The sequence below is a fragment of the Lepidothrix coronata genome, unplaced genomic scaffold, assembly GCF_001604755.1.
Source record: "Lepidothrix coronata isolate B3197 unplaced genomic scaffold, Lepidothrix_coronata-1.0 Scaffold155, whole genome shotgun sequence".
Lineage (NCBI taxonomy): Eukaryota > Metazoa > Chordata > Aves > Passeriformes > Pipridae > Lepidothrix > Lepidothrix coronata.
This window is the reverse complement of record NW_016690335.1, coordinates 355,969-369,082: the sequence shown is the minus strand read 5'-3', so window position 1 is coordinate 369,082 and position 13,114 is coordinate 355,969. Positions and strand designations below refer to the sequence as shown.

Below are 13,114 nucleotides of genomic sequence, written 5' to 3'. Positions count from 1 at the left end.
AGATTATTTGCAAAAAAATTAAAATGAAAGTACTAATGCTATAATCAGCATTCCAAGACAATATCTAGATTTAGTAAAATAGTTTCTAGATTGTTCTATAGTCATAAAGAGAACACAAAAGAGATAACTCAGTTTATGTCTCTCAGTTTTCTTCTTACTAAGCAGGTAAATCCGGATTATGATAGCAGGTAGGGGAACTGTCAACACAAGATCTATAATTATAATTGCTTTTTAGCACTTTTAGCTCATTTTTCCCCAACTCTTCTAGTAGCTAAATTGTTATTTCTGTGAAATAATCTCCTGCCTACAGAAAATCTGTTTTTGAAATGAGTTGAAAGGAAAACATGTTTTTGAACTGAGAGCAGCTGCTCAATCTCACTTAATCTTTTATTTCATTATCTGTGGTTTCCCAATGTGGAGAAGTCTTTGACTTTTTTTTTTTTTGAGCCTTGCCTTGAGAACTGTTCCTCATCTGCTTTGCACTGTGAATTTGTAAAAAGTGAGATACAGTGCTAATGACCTAAACCACAATAATGTGTAGAGCAACTTTACTCCTTTCACTTTATTAACAAGCCTAATAGGAGCCATAAAGAGGAGCGAGCTAGATTTGTGGAATTTGCTATCTTGGATGAGAATTTATGCAAGCCACTGAGGTTGGAGAACAAGATCACATGGCACCATGGAACCCACAAGTGTGTGTGATTTCATATACGTTTCCTTGTTCTCAAAAAAAATAGAGCATTATGTCCTGATAACTGTTGCTTTCTTTTTAACTGATAGCGTACTAAGGACTTTTGGAAGGATGTACCATTTGCACTGTTACTTTAGTATACATGAGAACATGCAGATGGGTGTATGTAAACCTTGGATATCCTTCAATGAGTAAAATCTTTTAATGGAATTAATGTGAAGAAGTAGATCAATAAAGGGGGAAAAACTTAACTACTCATGTCAAAGAAAGTGAAATGCCACAAATGTTTTCTGAAGAACTACATTTAGTCTTGTTCTACTTCCATGGTTAATGCCATATTATAAAAAGGATCAGTTTGTAAATCGTGGTTATATTTTTACAAAATGAGAAAAAGTGAATTGTTCAAACTGTTAGTGAAAAAAATGGTAGCCTTTCCCTGCAGGAAAGTGATGAACATAGAAGAGAGAATGCTATGTAAATGTTTCTACATTTGCATGCATATAAATGTATAGATTTATATGCATATGGAGTACGTGGAATTGAATAAAAATAGATTACTAATATAAATACATTTAAAAAAGTCAGGTTTTGTTGTGGGGTTGATAGGTGACTGCACAAACTGCACACAGCTAGCATACTGTGGAACAATTGAACCATAGTAAGAACTGTGCAGAGGCCTGTTCCAGGTATATTAATATTTCTTTCTGCCTCTCTCCTTTTTTTTTTTTTTTTTTTTTTATCCACACATATTCCTCAGGGTATTTCTGATCCCCTTCATAAAGCCTCATGAAACCAGTGGTGGTAATCCTCAGTGGCAGAGGCACGTGCTGGGTCATCACTTCTGTATTGAAAAATATAACACATCTGTGACTTTCTACTATATAAGTAAAGCTAAATTACTTAGTTGTTTCAAGTATTTAAATAACCTTCATGGTACACAAGTTTGAAAGAATAATTTAAGGCATGCAACACAAGACAGGATTTTAAGCTTGAATTTCAACGAATCATAGTCAGACTTTCAGGAATCTTCCTGTCTTTCACCTAAAGTGGATCGATGCGGACTCTGATTCAGAAAGCAGTTGAACCAGGTAACCCATCTGACCACAAAGTTCACTAGATGCAAAAGCTGTAACATCCTAGCTGGGGAGCTAAGTTAGAGGTGGTACCTAGGCGGAGAAGTGCCCAGATCCTTCCCAAGTGCTTGGGGAACCTTATTAAGTTAGGAGTCCTCTAAGAATGCCTAAATAGGATTATACTGCAATCCATACTGTTGTGATAGTGTTATGTTTCTGGACATACAACTTAGTGGTTAGAACTCTGTCCCTGAATATAGGAGATGGTTGGAGATGACTGGAGAAGGTCTAAACCCACAGTTCTTCATATGGTTTTCACCTATCCTGATGAAGTTAGACTGCTAATACACAAAATATTGTGGATTTCAGAGAGACAAAAGAAAATAAATTATTTTAGATCTGTAAATAAGGACATTCCTCAGAATGGAGATTTCTCTGTCCTTTTTTTTCTGATAGTGGTAAGTAGATATATTTCCCATTTGGGAATCCTACGAAGTGTAAGAAACACTGGAAATAAGAAACGGTAGCAAGGATTATTAACCAGATAATAAATAGCACAGAAGGAAGTTTTAAGACCTTTTAAAAAATTAAACATTCAATGAAAGGTTTGCCCCTGTGGATGTTAAATTGATTTTTAGAATTTAATTAATTCCTAAAAAGAAGTTTGATGGAGAAAATTAAAAATAAATTGTTTGCTTGTGAGTTAATAGTATCACTAATTAGGCTTTGTAAATGTAGACTATGAACTAAACTGAACTCTTATCTTACCAGTGGGAACTTGGACACTGATCCACTGGATTTAGCTACAGCAACATAGTCCTAAGAGTTTGCGACTGTCTTTATACTTTGATGTTTGCGCCAAGTGGCAAGGGGCAGCTTGTATAGGGACAGAGTGTGGTAGAGGACTCTGGCTGTGCTCACAGTCTGTTCACATGTGATGAAGTTGCAAGTTTTTGTAAGTTCTTGCAAATCAAAATTTCCAGTAGTGCTTAGACTTCAGAAGCTGTTTGGTTCTTTCCCCATCTTCTGGAGTATTATTTTGGAAGGAAGAGTTCAGTCTTACTGTATCCTGCTGTGCAAAAGCTGTGATCATCTCTGTACTATTCTAAATTAGCTACAAGTTTAGCTGTACAAAGATATGATCATGCGATAAGTTATAGTGGGAACGTACATTGTATCGTGTACTCTACAGTGAATCTGTAGTTGTTCATCTCTCTTCCACTGAATGGAAAGTCGACTCAAACTGCATCGTGTTGGCAAAAAATGTGGAAATGCACGTAAATCAGTACTGTGAAACTGTGCACCTTTAACCTACCTCATGCTATATATTGCTCCTGAGCCCTTTACCTAGTCTTTAGAGTTGCCACTTTTGCATACATGTGGTCTTTAGCTATTCTACTCTGGTTTTCTGAAATGAAAACTTGTCAGAGATTCTACAAATAAGTAAGTAGGAAAATTAAAATGGGATTAAAAATTGCACACTAAAGTGATTCTGAGATAAATTGAAGTATTTTGAATCATCATTTCTGGAACTAGAAAGGAAATATTTTCTCCTTTCACTAGCCAAAGGTATTTTCTCTTTGGCAGCAGGCTCAGATTTCTGATCACATGGGAATACTTTGCAAATCGGATACTGTCCACTCAATTATTATTGATCACTAGAGTTCAATCTCTTATGCTGTATCTACATATCGACGTTGTTCTGCATGGCACAGCATGCAGTCCAGTTGCATTTTGCATTCTGTGTATTGAACTAGGTGTCTTTAGGAACATTTTAAAATAATGTATTTAAAGCCCTTCCTTCTGCAGTCTTTCTAAAATAGAAGCAATTTATCATTGCAGAGAAATATTTTTCTCAAAAATATTTTTTATATATATGAGATATATTGGATAAAGTTTTGCAATATATTTATCATTTTTATTGAGAAATTACTTGAGAATGAGGATGTGTTGAGAATAAGTAAGCCAGTAACTTTTCACATATATTGAGCACTGCATGCAGAATTCAAGTGAGCTGTATTGAAATGGAATAAATATGTCATAGCATTTAGAATATAAACAAGGCATGCATGTAAATTTGGAAACTAATATCAGCACCCTGGGAACAGTTTTCCTCACATTTTCTTCAAGAGCTATAAACAGAAACCTAAGAACAAAGTAGGACTATATTCCGATAATTTGAATTCCATCTCTAATTATATGTAGAGTTCTTATTGTCTGGCCTAAGAGGTCATATATGTAACAATAGCACTCAAGTTCATTAACACAGTTCTGAGCATCTGAATTTAAACTAAAGGTGTAGTATCTGTGATATTTGCTACCTGCCACATGTTCCACACTAGTTATGTACCTCACTGGTTAATAGTGGGTCCAATCCTGTTCAAGATCTTCATTGATGAGCTGGACAGAGAGACAGAGCACACCCTCAGTAAGCTCACAGAGCTGTGAGGCAGGGATGATACACTATACTAAAAATGCATATTATTAAAAACCACAAAATATGTCTTTTTCAAGCAAGATACGACATTAGATGTGCATCATTATCCAGAATTGCATCTTCACCTAAATTCTGAGACCTCCTCCTCCTACTTCTTCTTCTGCAACTTTCACCAAACTTGACCTTCTGTTTGGGATCATTGTGAACATTTCTTAAGAAAGGAATTAATATAGAAGTACCCAATAAAAATTACTTGGAGCTGAGTAATTCCACATTAAGTTCTTCTTTCATTGATATTACATCTTAGAGACGAGTTAAAAGTGTGCTACTGACCAAGATAATTATCCCATTTTTTCCTGAATTTGATATGTCAAAAGTCATTCGGTTTCTTAACTCAACAAAGAAGAAAATGCTCTTCTAGCATTGCCTGGGGATTATCTATATACCAGAAAGAATAGATACCTGCAAGATTTTGTGGGGTTTTTATTATCTGCAAATCAGTTAGATATGAAATTGTGTTTCTTCCGTAATTCTACCGTCGCCAGCAAACTCTCATGGATCAGTGAATAGAAAACAAAACAAACAAAAATCATACTTCCTAGTAGTGGAGCAAGTGCAATAAGTAGTTAAAACATCCTTCAAAGATCCTGTGATCTTCAAATCCACCACTTATTTGCTTTTTTTTTATAATTTTTTGATTTTATCTGGCAGGACAGGAAAGTAGAAATTTTTTTTCATAGCACTATAATGAATGTAAGATTTTACACTTGCAAGTCTCCTTTCATTCGTTTTCACTAAGCATGAGGGTCAAATCCTCTCATCTAATCTCGTTTAGCAATTCAGAAGATATACATATAATTTCAATTTGCTGTCTAGGCTTCCCTTACAGTCAACAAGAGAAAACTATAAGAATGTAGTGTGTTTTGTAGCAGGATAGATTATTTTGCTGCATAGAATATGGTCTAGTAGGATATCTGAGGTGTTTGAAACAGCTAAGGTGAGTAATTTTTGATGCCTCTCTGTCACCTTGTCACTATGATGCAAACTCAGGAAATCATCTCAGACTATACCTTAAATTTGATGACATAAGGCCTACATGAATTTGCTAGTGTTTCTTGTCATATTTCACTCTGAGCCAGGAGCTCAGAATGCAGGAGTGAGGAGCCTGTTCTGAGGGTTTTTTTGATATAATACTTGCAGAGAAAGCTCCTGAAAGAAGCAGTCATACATTCTATTAATAATTTCATATTACAGTTGACTGCTGCTGCTGTGGTTTTAAGAGAGACTGTCCTTGGTACTTCTCATCTATATTAGCTGAATTCTTTATCATACAAGCTGTTAAGAAAAGTTATTAAATTTACCTGAGGTCAATCCTATTTCATAATTCCTTGCAGTTAAAAGCAATAGAGAGGACACTTTAATTAATATTATGACCTCTTGAGGAAGATAAATGACATTTAACTGGTCTTGTAACTTCTAGTGATGTAACACTAGTAAACTTTTATGTCCACCGGACATTAATGAATTTTCAAGTATGAGAGCTTTCTTATTAAAAAAAAAAAAAGGTAAAAAGATTCCCCTTCATAGAGCAAATTCCTACATTAACAATATTTAATATAGAAAATACAAGTTTTCTTATCATGCTGGTGATTTCTTTTCAAGCTTTTCATGAATCTCTTCCTCCTACCCACCCCATCCCTCAGTGGTTCCTCTTAGTTGTCTGTCCTTTATATTGAATTTTGAATTAAACTTAAAGAAATTTCAGCCTGAAATTTCAGCTGAAATCATCAAACTCACTTTCATTGTCTCCAGTTAGTGACAAATGGCAATTTTATTTGGCAATGGATGGTTCTCTTTGAGGTTGGATTGATGGATGAGGCCATAAGAGGTCGGGCCAGCTGACGAGGTTACCCATACCAACTGTCTACCCATCCCTACTGCAGGGGTGTCTGTGCTGCTTGTCAGTCAGCTTTTGATCTGCTGCTGGTTACTGTGTAGTGCTTTTGACTGTAATCTGTGACAGTTTATTTAAAAATACTGTTGCAAATGGTGGTGGTTCTAAAACTCGCTGATGAGCAGCTCAGACATCTGTGTAGCAAAGGCAGACTGGACAGCTAGTGTGGCAACAGTGTCAGCTGTCTCAAACAAAACCAGCTTTTTGACATTCAAGAGTCCTTTATTTTGTCTTTGCCTTTTTGTGTGTTTGGTTTTGTTTAAGGTTATAATCAACCTGCTGTCTAAGATCCCCAGCTTTGAAGTGTTTTTGAATGGGAATGTGTAAGAACCCCAGTTGTGTTTTGAGATCTCACTACAAAATCCTAAAATGCTTTTAATTCTTGTCTGTAGGCTGGAGCAAATGTGCTTCTGCAAGATGTTAATGGAAATATTGCACTTGATTATGCTGTAGAAGGGACTGAATCTAGCAGCATCCTTCTGATGTACTTGGAAGAAAATGGTAAGTCAGCTCTTCAGCTTTTGGAATGTCATAAAAATGATAAGGAAGTACATTGATTTAATGTAAGTCACACCAAAGCAAATTGAACTGTATGACTTCAGAGATGAAGGGCAGGAAGATGATTTGGAGTCACAAAAGTTTTCAGTGTGTTTAGATTGGAAAAACTAACAAAGGTTAATGCCAGTTGCCATTGTCAAATCTGCTTTTGTCCTTTCATATGGAGATACTAGAATGTAAATTCAAGGCAGAAAAAACTGCAACAATGCAGAAGCTTTTAAAACAATTAATTTAACAATTCGAGGACCAGGTTTCACATTTGTATTTCATTTCACATGTGAGTTATGTATGTCTCAGAGTATATTTTTTCAAGTGACTGCTAAATAAATAAATCTCTGCCAACTGTTTGAATGGAAATGCATATGATGCTTTATCACTTATTCAAAAATATCAGTGTTGGTTTTGGTGTTTTTTTTTTAATTATGAAAATACTGTAGGTAGATTTCTATTATGAATTATGCTTAATATGTTATAGATGACAGGACCTGTGTTGAAAAAAATGGGTTTTTTTGCTCATCAGTTCAAAACTTAGATAAGAGTTCTGAAGTGAGATTTCTAGCATTGCTTTTGACTATAATAGGTTGTCTTAACATTGTATGTGGCTCATCTTAACTCTGAGGAAAAGGCATTAAGCAGAAATAATGAACTGTAATGTAAAAATGTGTGATTTCAGCATCGCCTCCCTGTAAGAAATCTTTTTCAGCATAAACTAAGTTAAATTATATTCTGTTAATGAACACTTAAAATAGAAGTCAACTTACACTGTCAAGGAAATCACACTCATTATCAGGTTCTATACTGTTAGTCCATAGCACATCTAGTGTGTTGCGTAGGTCTGTTTTATAATTTTTCTTCCTCTGTGCTTGGCAATGTCTTTGCAGCTCAGGAACTCTGGTTTTGGATTTTCCTAATGGCAAGACAGCTATTAACTTTATTGCTTTGAAAAATGCAGATATTTGGAGTCATAATGCTCTGAATACTTGGGCTCGTGGTATTTAACATGTAGCATGCAACAAGCCTGTAGCCTACAAGAGGTAGTCTGCTTACTTGCAGTTATTAATGCAGATCTATCAGAAAATGTTTCCTCTTATCTTGGTTTGTCTCTCTATTTGTTTGTTTGCAAAATAAAATAGATTTGGGAAAAAAGAAAAAAAAAAGATTGGCTAGTTTCTTGGCAAAGTGTTTACACTGAAGGAACTTGCATGGAACAGTGGATTTTTTTTGATTCTTTAGGTATCACTGATACCTCTTTTCCAGTAGATAGGAGAGACACTGTTCATCAGTAAACAATGATTCTGTGAACGTAGGAACCTTCCAAATTAAAAAACTTAAACATTATGAAGGTGAGATCTACCTCTACTAACTACTAGCTAAGCCCAAGGTAACCATCAGACCAGCAGGCACTCAGAAGCCTAGTGGGCTTATGAGCTTTAGAATTTTATTTGGGTTGATTTATCTAAATCAAGTGTCTGGTAGTCACTCTATACCAAACCCTTCTTAGAGCAAAAGAGATGCTTCGAAGGTAGGTATCTGTAAGGGGTCATCTGAACTTCATGCTTCTTTCCAAGTGCTATAAAAGGAGCCCAGAACACCTAACTGAGACATAGAAGCCTGCTATGTAGGATGATTTTTACGCTATTTAAATTTACAAGTCTGTATTTAGGTGCCTTTACTCTAACTTTGGTGTCTAAATTCCTATCACCATTAGTGGAGTGCTAGGAAATGTTCTGCCTCTGGAGAGTGGAAGGGTTATTCGTTTGACCAGCCACAAGGAAAACACTGGTAAAAGCTGTGGAATTTGTTCTGTGCCAAGATGTTATTGGTTTTGCATGTTACTGGTGTACTTGTTTTGCTATGGAAAGAAAGTCATGACTCTTCGATATCTGCCGAGGCAAGGCCACCTGAGAGTAGACCAGGTTACTGAGAGCCATGTTGGATTGGAGATTCTAGTGTCTATCTGGGCTCCCATTCCAGTGCTAATCCATCTTCATGTAATTTCTTTTCATTTTACTTTCAGTTGTAATAATAATAATCCAGTGGTTAGGGTGCAGGACTCTCACCGCTGCGACCCGGGTTCGATTCCCAGCCCCCCGGGTAGATGGAGCTCGTCAGCCTTGTAAGGCAATCCATCTAAGAGAAGGTCACTCTAAACAAACCTACGTCCTGGGGACCTCACTGCCACTGTCCAAGTTTGCTTGGCCCTGGCAGATGAACCTCAGGATTAAAGGGTGGGCTCAGTTCAGCGCAAGCTGTGTCTCACCTAAAAAAAATCCACTGCGCAGGCTCGAAGGGTTAATGACCTTTCCCAAATCTTCGCTCGCGAAGACTGGCCATTATATATATATATATATATATATTTATACTTTCAGTTGGAATTTTCTTTGTTACCACTTACACCTCTAGCTTCTTATCCTTTCATTGTTTACTTCCAGGAAGTGTCTCCCTCCAGAGGTGAAATGAAAAGGTGATTTTTCGTTATTTTTCCTGTTTTATTCTGAACCTGGTTGATTATTGGAATCATCAAGAAAGTCCACCAGGCGCATTCCATAACCTTAATTTTAACAAGTAGCATCTTTATGTTTTACGGCAAAGCTTTTGATTTATTAACGACATGTAAAAAATATTGAACTTCAAATGACTGTTAGTGTGTTCTCTCTTTTAGAGGCAGAATGTTCTACTGTAAAAATGTGTCAGTGAAACTCTGATCATGGCATATGATCCTTATATTCCCTCCTTTTCCATTAGACTGTTTTAAATACGTAATACTTTGAGGAATGCAATGTTTTTGTTTACTTCCTTTCTTGCTATTTAGTTGTATAGTGAATTGCATAACTCAGCTATAAACTACAAATGATTGGCAGATGTTTCTTGGTTCTGTATTTGCCAAGTCACAGGAGGTGACGCATTCACCATAATTCATTTCCAAAAAAGAGGTGTTCTCTTTTGTCCTCCAAGATCTCAGGCTCCAGCTTTCAGGAGTAACTGTGCATTCGAAGAACATCAGCCATGTTATTTAATCTGAGAAAAGACTATTTGTGAATTAATGTCTTTCTTGAGTGTTGTATAGTGAGAGTTTATGCAGTAGCTGATTCTTACAAAAGCAAAAGAAAATCATCTGTTGTGATTTTAGTTTTCTAAGAATGACTATGTGTAAATAACGTATCTACCCAAAGGTATAGAAGGTATTTCTTTTTTCTACTATGACACATAACAAAAAATGGGCATTGCTTTTCTACAAAATATTCTTTTTGTGTTTAACAATTCACTTTCTAATTTAGAATAGGTGGTTAAAGCTTATTGACCCTTCATGGTAATAGAAATTTCATACACTTCAGCAAAATCTATTTTGGTATTCCGAGGTGTATGAATACTGGATCAGAATATTAAAGGGATCATATCCAGGTGTCTCAGAAAACTGTACATAGAGCCAAAATCATGTGCAAGTCCTATCTATTTAGGTAGTTTTGTATGGTTTAAATCAGTTCAAATATTGTGCAGATTTCACAAAAATAGACCATGGTTTGTTAAATTCTTGCTGGCAAGTGGATTAAGCTTTATTCTTCAGCTGCAAAATAGAAGGAATAAATTTATTTTTCTGCCTTGAAGCAGTAGGTAGAGTGAAAAAAAAAAAAAAAGAAGCTAAGTGTTAGTATGGAATCCTACACTGAAGACAGTGTTTAACATTACCCAGAAATAGCCAACTTGTAAATTACTAAAATAAGGAGAATTTCCCTGAAGCTGACAGTTAAGTAACAACATAAGGGAAATAACGTGTAGGAAAAGCTGATTCAGAAAATTAATGGGCAAAGGATTAAGGAAAAATTTACTGTAAAACTGACATTATATATTAAGCTAACATGTGATAGGAAGACCCACCAAAAATTAATTTTTATTTAAAATGTACAGTAACTTGAAATTATTCATAAAATCCGGTGTGGTTGCACTGAAAGCCAAACACCTATTTAGCTGCTCACTCATTCCCTTCCTGAGAAAGTCAGGGGGAAAAAACAGGATGAGAAAGCTTGTTGTTTGAGATAAAGACAGTGAGATTACTTACCAGTTACTGTCACATGCAAAACAGACTCAACTTGGTGAAAATTGTTGATTAGAATAGGTTCAGGTAGTAAGAAACAGCTGGAGTCACTACATGGCAGTCATGGAAGTCTTCTTCACACTTTTCCTCTGCTCCGGTGTGGGTTTTTCACAGGTATGCAGTTCCTTCAGGAATATCTGTCTGCTTTGCCATGGGTCATGTGGCTGACCGGCTCAGCTGTGTCCTGCAGTGAGCCTGCTAGAGCTGACTAAAACTGTCTGTGGTCCTCACGGGACAGCCCCTGGCTCTTCCACAGAAGGCATCCCAACAGCCCCACAACTGCCAACACCTGGAAGATACAGTTGTGTGTTTCTCAACACACTGGCACTTCTTGTGAGAATAAGATCAAAATGAAAATCCCAGTTATGTGTATTTTTCATCAGTTTTGATTGCTATTAATTAAAAAAAATGTTCAGAATATGTATACCAAAGTGTTTTAACATTGAGGTTGCACTACAGAATCTAGTAATCCAACAAGGGGAAAAAAATAATATAGTTTCTTCAGAGCAGTCAAGAAAAGCAGTTGATATAAATCAACATAGTTTCAGAAAAATAGTGCTCTAGATTTTAATATTTAAAGCTATTTCACAGACATTAAGGAAATATCACTAATACACTGCAGTAAGAACTGACCAAAATGCTAACACATACAGATTGTTAGCACTAAAGATCAGCAAGCTTCAGCTAAAACCAAATCCCCTGATATATTTGATATTTTAGAACCATATGCAACATGATCTTGATTTATGCTTACAAATTTTCTTTTAACAATATTGATGCAGTAGGTTGCAGTAGTTTCTGTTTGTGGATAGAAAAACACGCAATGAAAACCAAACAGCCTCAGGGTGGTTCAAAGTTTTTTCACTTTGATTCTTGTTGATTGGGAACCACCTACCGATAAGATTATCACACACAAAGAAATCTATTTTCTGTATTAATTGATAGGTGTTGGTGTTGCCAGTGAGAACAGGGAACCAAATGAGATGATTCAGTAGGTCCCTTCAAGTCTAAAAAATGAAGCACACAGCTGACACGTTATAGTTGTAGTAGAAAATGCCATAGTTGACATCTTCCTTTGGCCTTTATGTTTTCTAATATAAGCATGAATAAGCTACCTTAGTTTTTTTTCTAGTTCTTGGGGAACTGACTTTGAAGTCTTAGATTCCTCTTAATATTTTTGTGCTTCCAGCATGTTACCCATATGTTTCTATCAAAGGGAAAACCTTTAAATCTACCATGCAGACTTTTGGCACTGGAATTAACATTTGAAGTTATAGCTAGTAGTTTATGATCTACTAACTGATGCTAGAAGGAAAACAGGCATCTCCTTGACTAATAGGCTTTGCAAAGATTTGAAAGAAGATTGTGAAGAACATCAGAAGCTGGGGATGCCCTTTTAGTATCCTTTCAACCAACTTATCAAGGAATAATCTAATTCTGTTACCATAAGAAATGGATAATCATTTTTGTATAGAATTCCTGAAATTATAACCTTTATCAAGTTGGAAAAAAATGTCAGTGCTTGCAGTGCACCACAGGCCCTGCGATGTGTCCCCCAGCCTTTCTCCCTGGCACTTGGCTGCCTGTGCTCAAAACCAGCTGTGATGTGGTACAGCCATATAACCTGGGAGCCACTGGCTGAGAAAAGAGCTAAGTTGTGAGGCAGAGCTTGGGAGAAGTATTGTCATGATCTTTCACCCATCCTTTGTCTCTGCAGCCATGTTTAGGCTCAGGTTCTTGCTTGAGGTAGTCCAGTGTCCAGCGTCCAGCCATGGTAGTCCAGTGCCCTTGCTGACCCCAACCCTGAACCACTGAGTTGACTCCTTGCTTCAACTGATTTATCTGGATTTGTTGTTAGAGGCTTTTCAGACATTCACAGGAATGCTATTGGCCTTGGTTCCCAACACCAGACCTTCTCAATTTTCTTGTTTGCATAGAGGGACTGTGCTCTGCCTGCCCTGTGTTCACTCTCAGCTCCTGCCTCCGTGGTATGTGTTGATTAGCCTGCTTTTACTGCTCTTTCACAAAAAAAATTAACCATAACACATTAAGACCTTGCAGAGAAATCCATAGTATTGAAATACCATATGTGAAGATCTCATTTCAGACATGATACATGTCACAAGTAAGCAGAGACAGTGATATACTTGTTTTGCTTCTTTGTTCTCATATTCATATTCAAAATAAAATAATAAATATGCAATGGATATCCAAAAATGAATACTTCAATATTAAACCTTGAGATTGTGCCAGTCTATTAAAGTAAATTACACAAAATATTTTTGTTTTCATAAATGTTAAGAAGAGA

At 36.2% G+C, this 13,114-nt stretch overlaps 1 protein-coding gene across 4 annotated transcripts in view; it reads left to right on the top strand.

Annotated features, from left to right (window-relative positions):
• The window catches only part of MYO16 (myosin XVI), a 361,587-nt gene that overhangs the window by 144,500 nt on the left and 203,973 nt on the right, over window positions 1-13,114 (top strand). For all 4 annotated transcript variants that reach the window (XM_017828978.1, XM_017828980.1, XM_017828979.1 and 1 more), the window contains exon 5: window positions 6,548-6,656. In XM_017828978.1, the coding sequence (XP_017684467.1) occupies window positions 6,548-6,656 (109 nt within the window). The remainder of the gene's footprint in view (window positions 1-6,547; window positions 6,657-13,114) is intronic.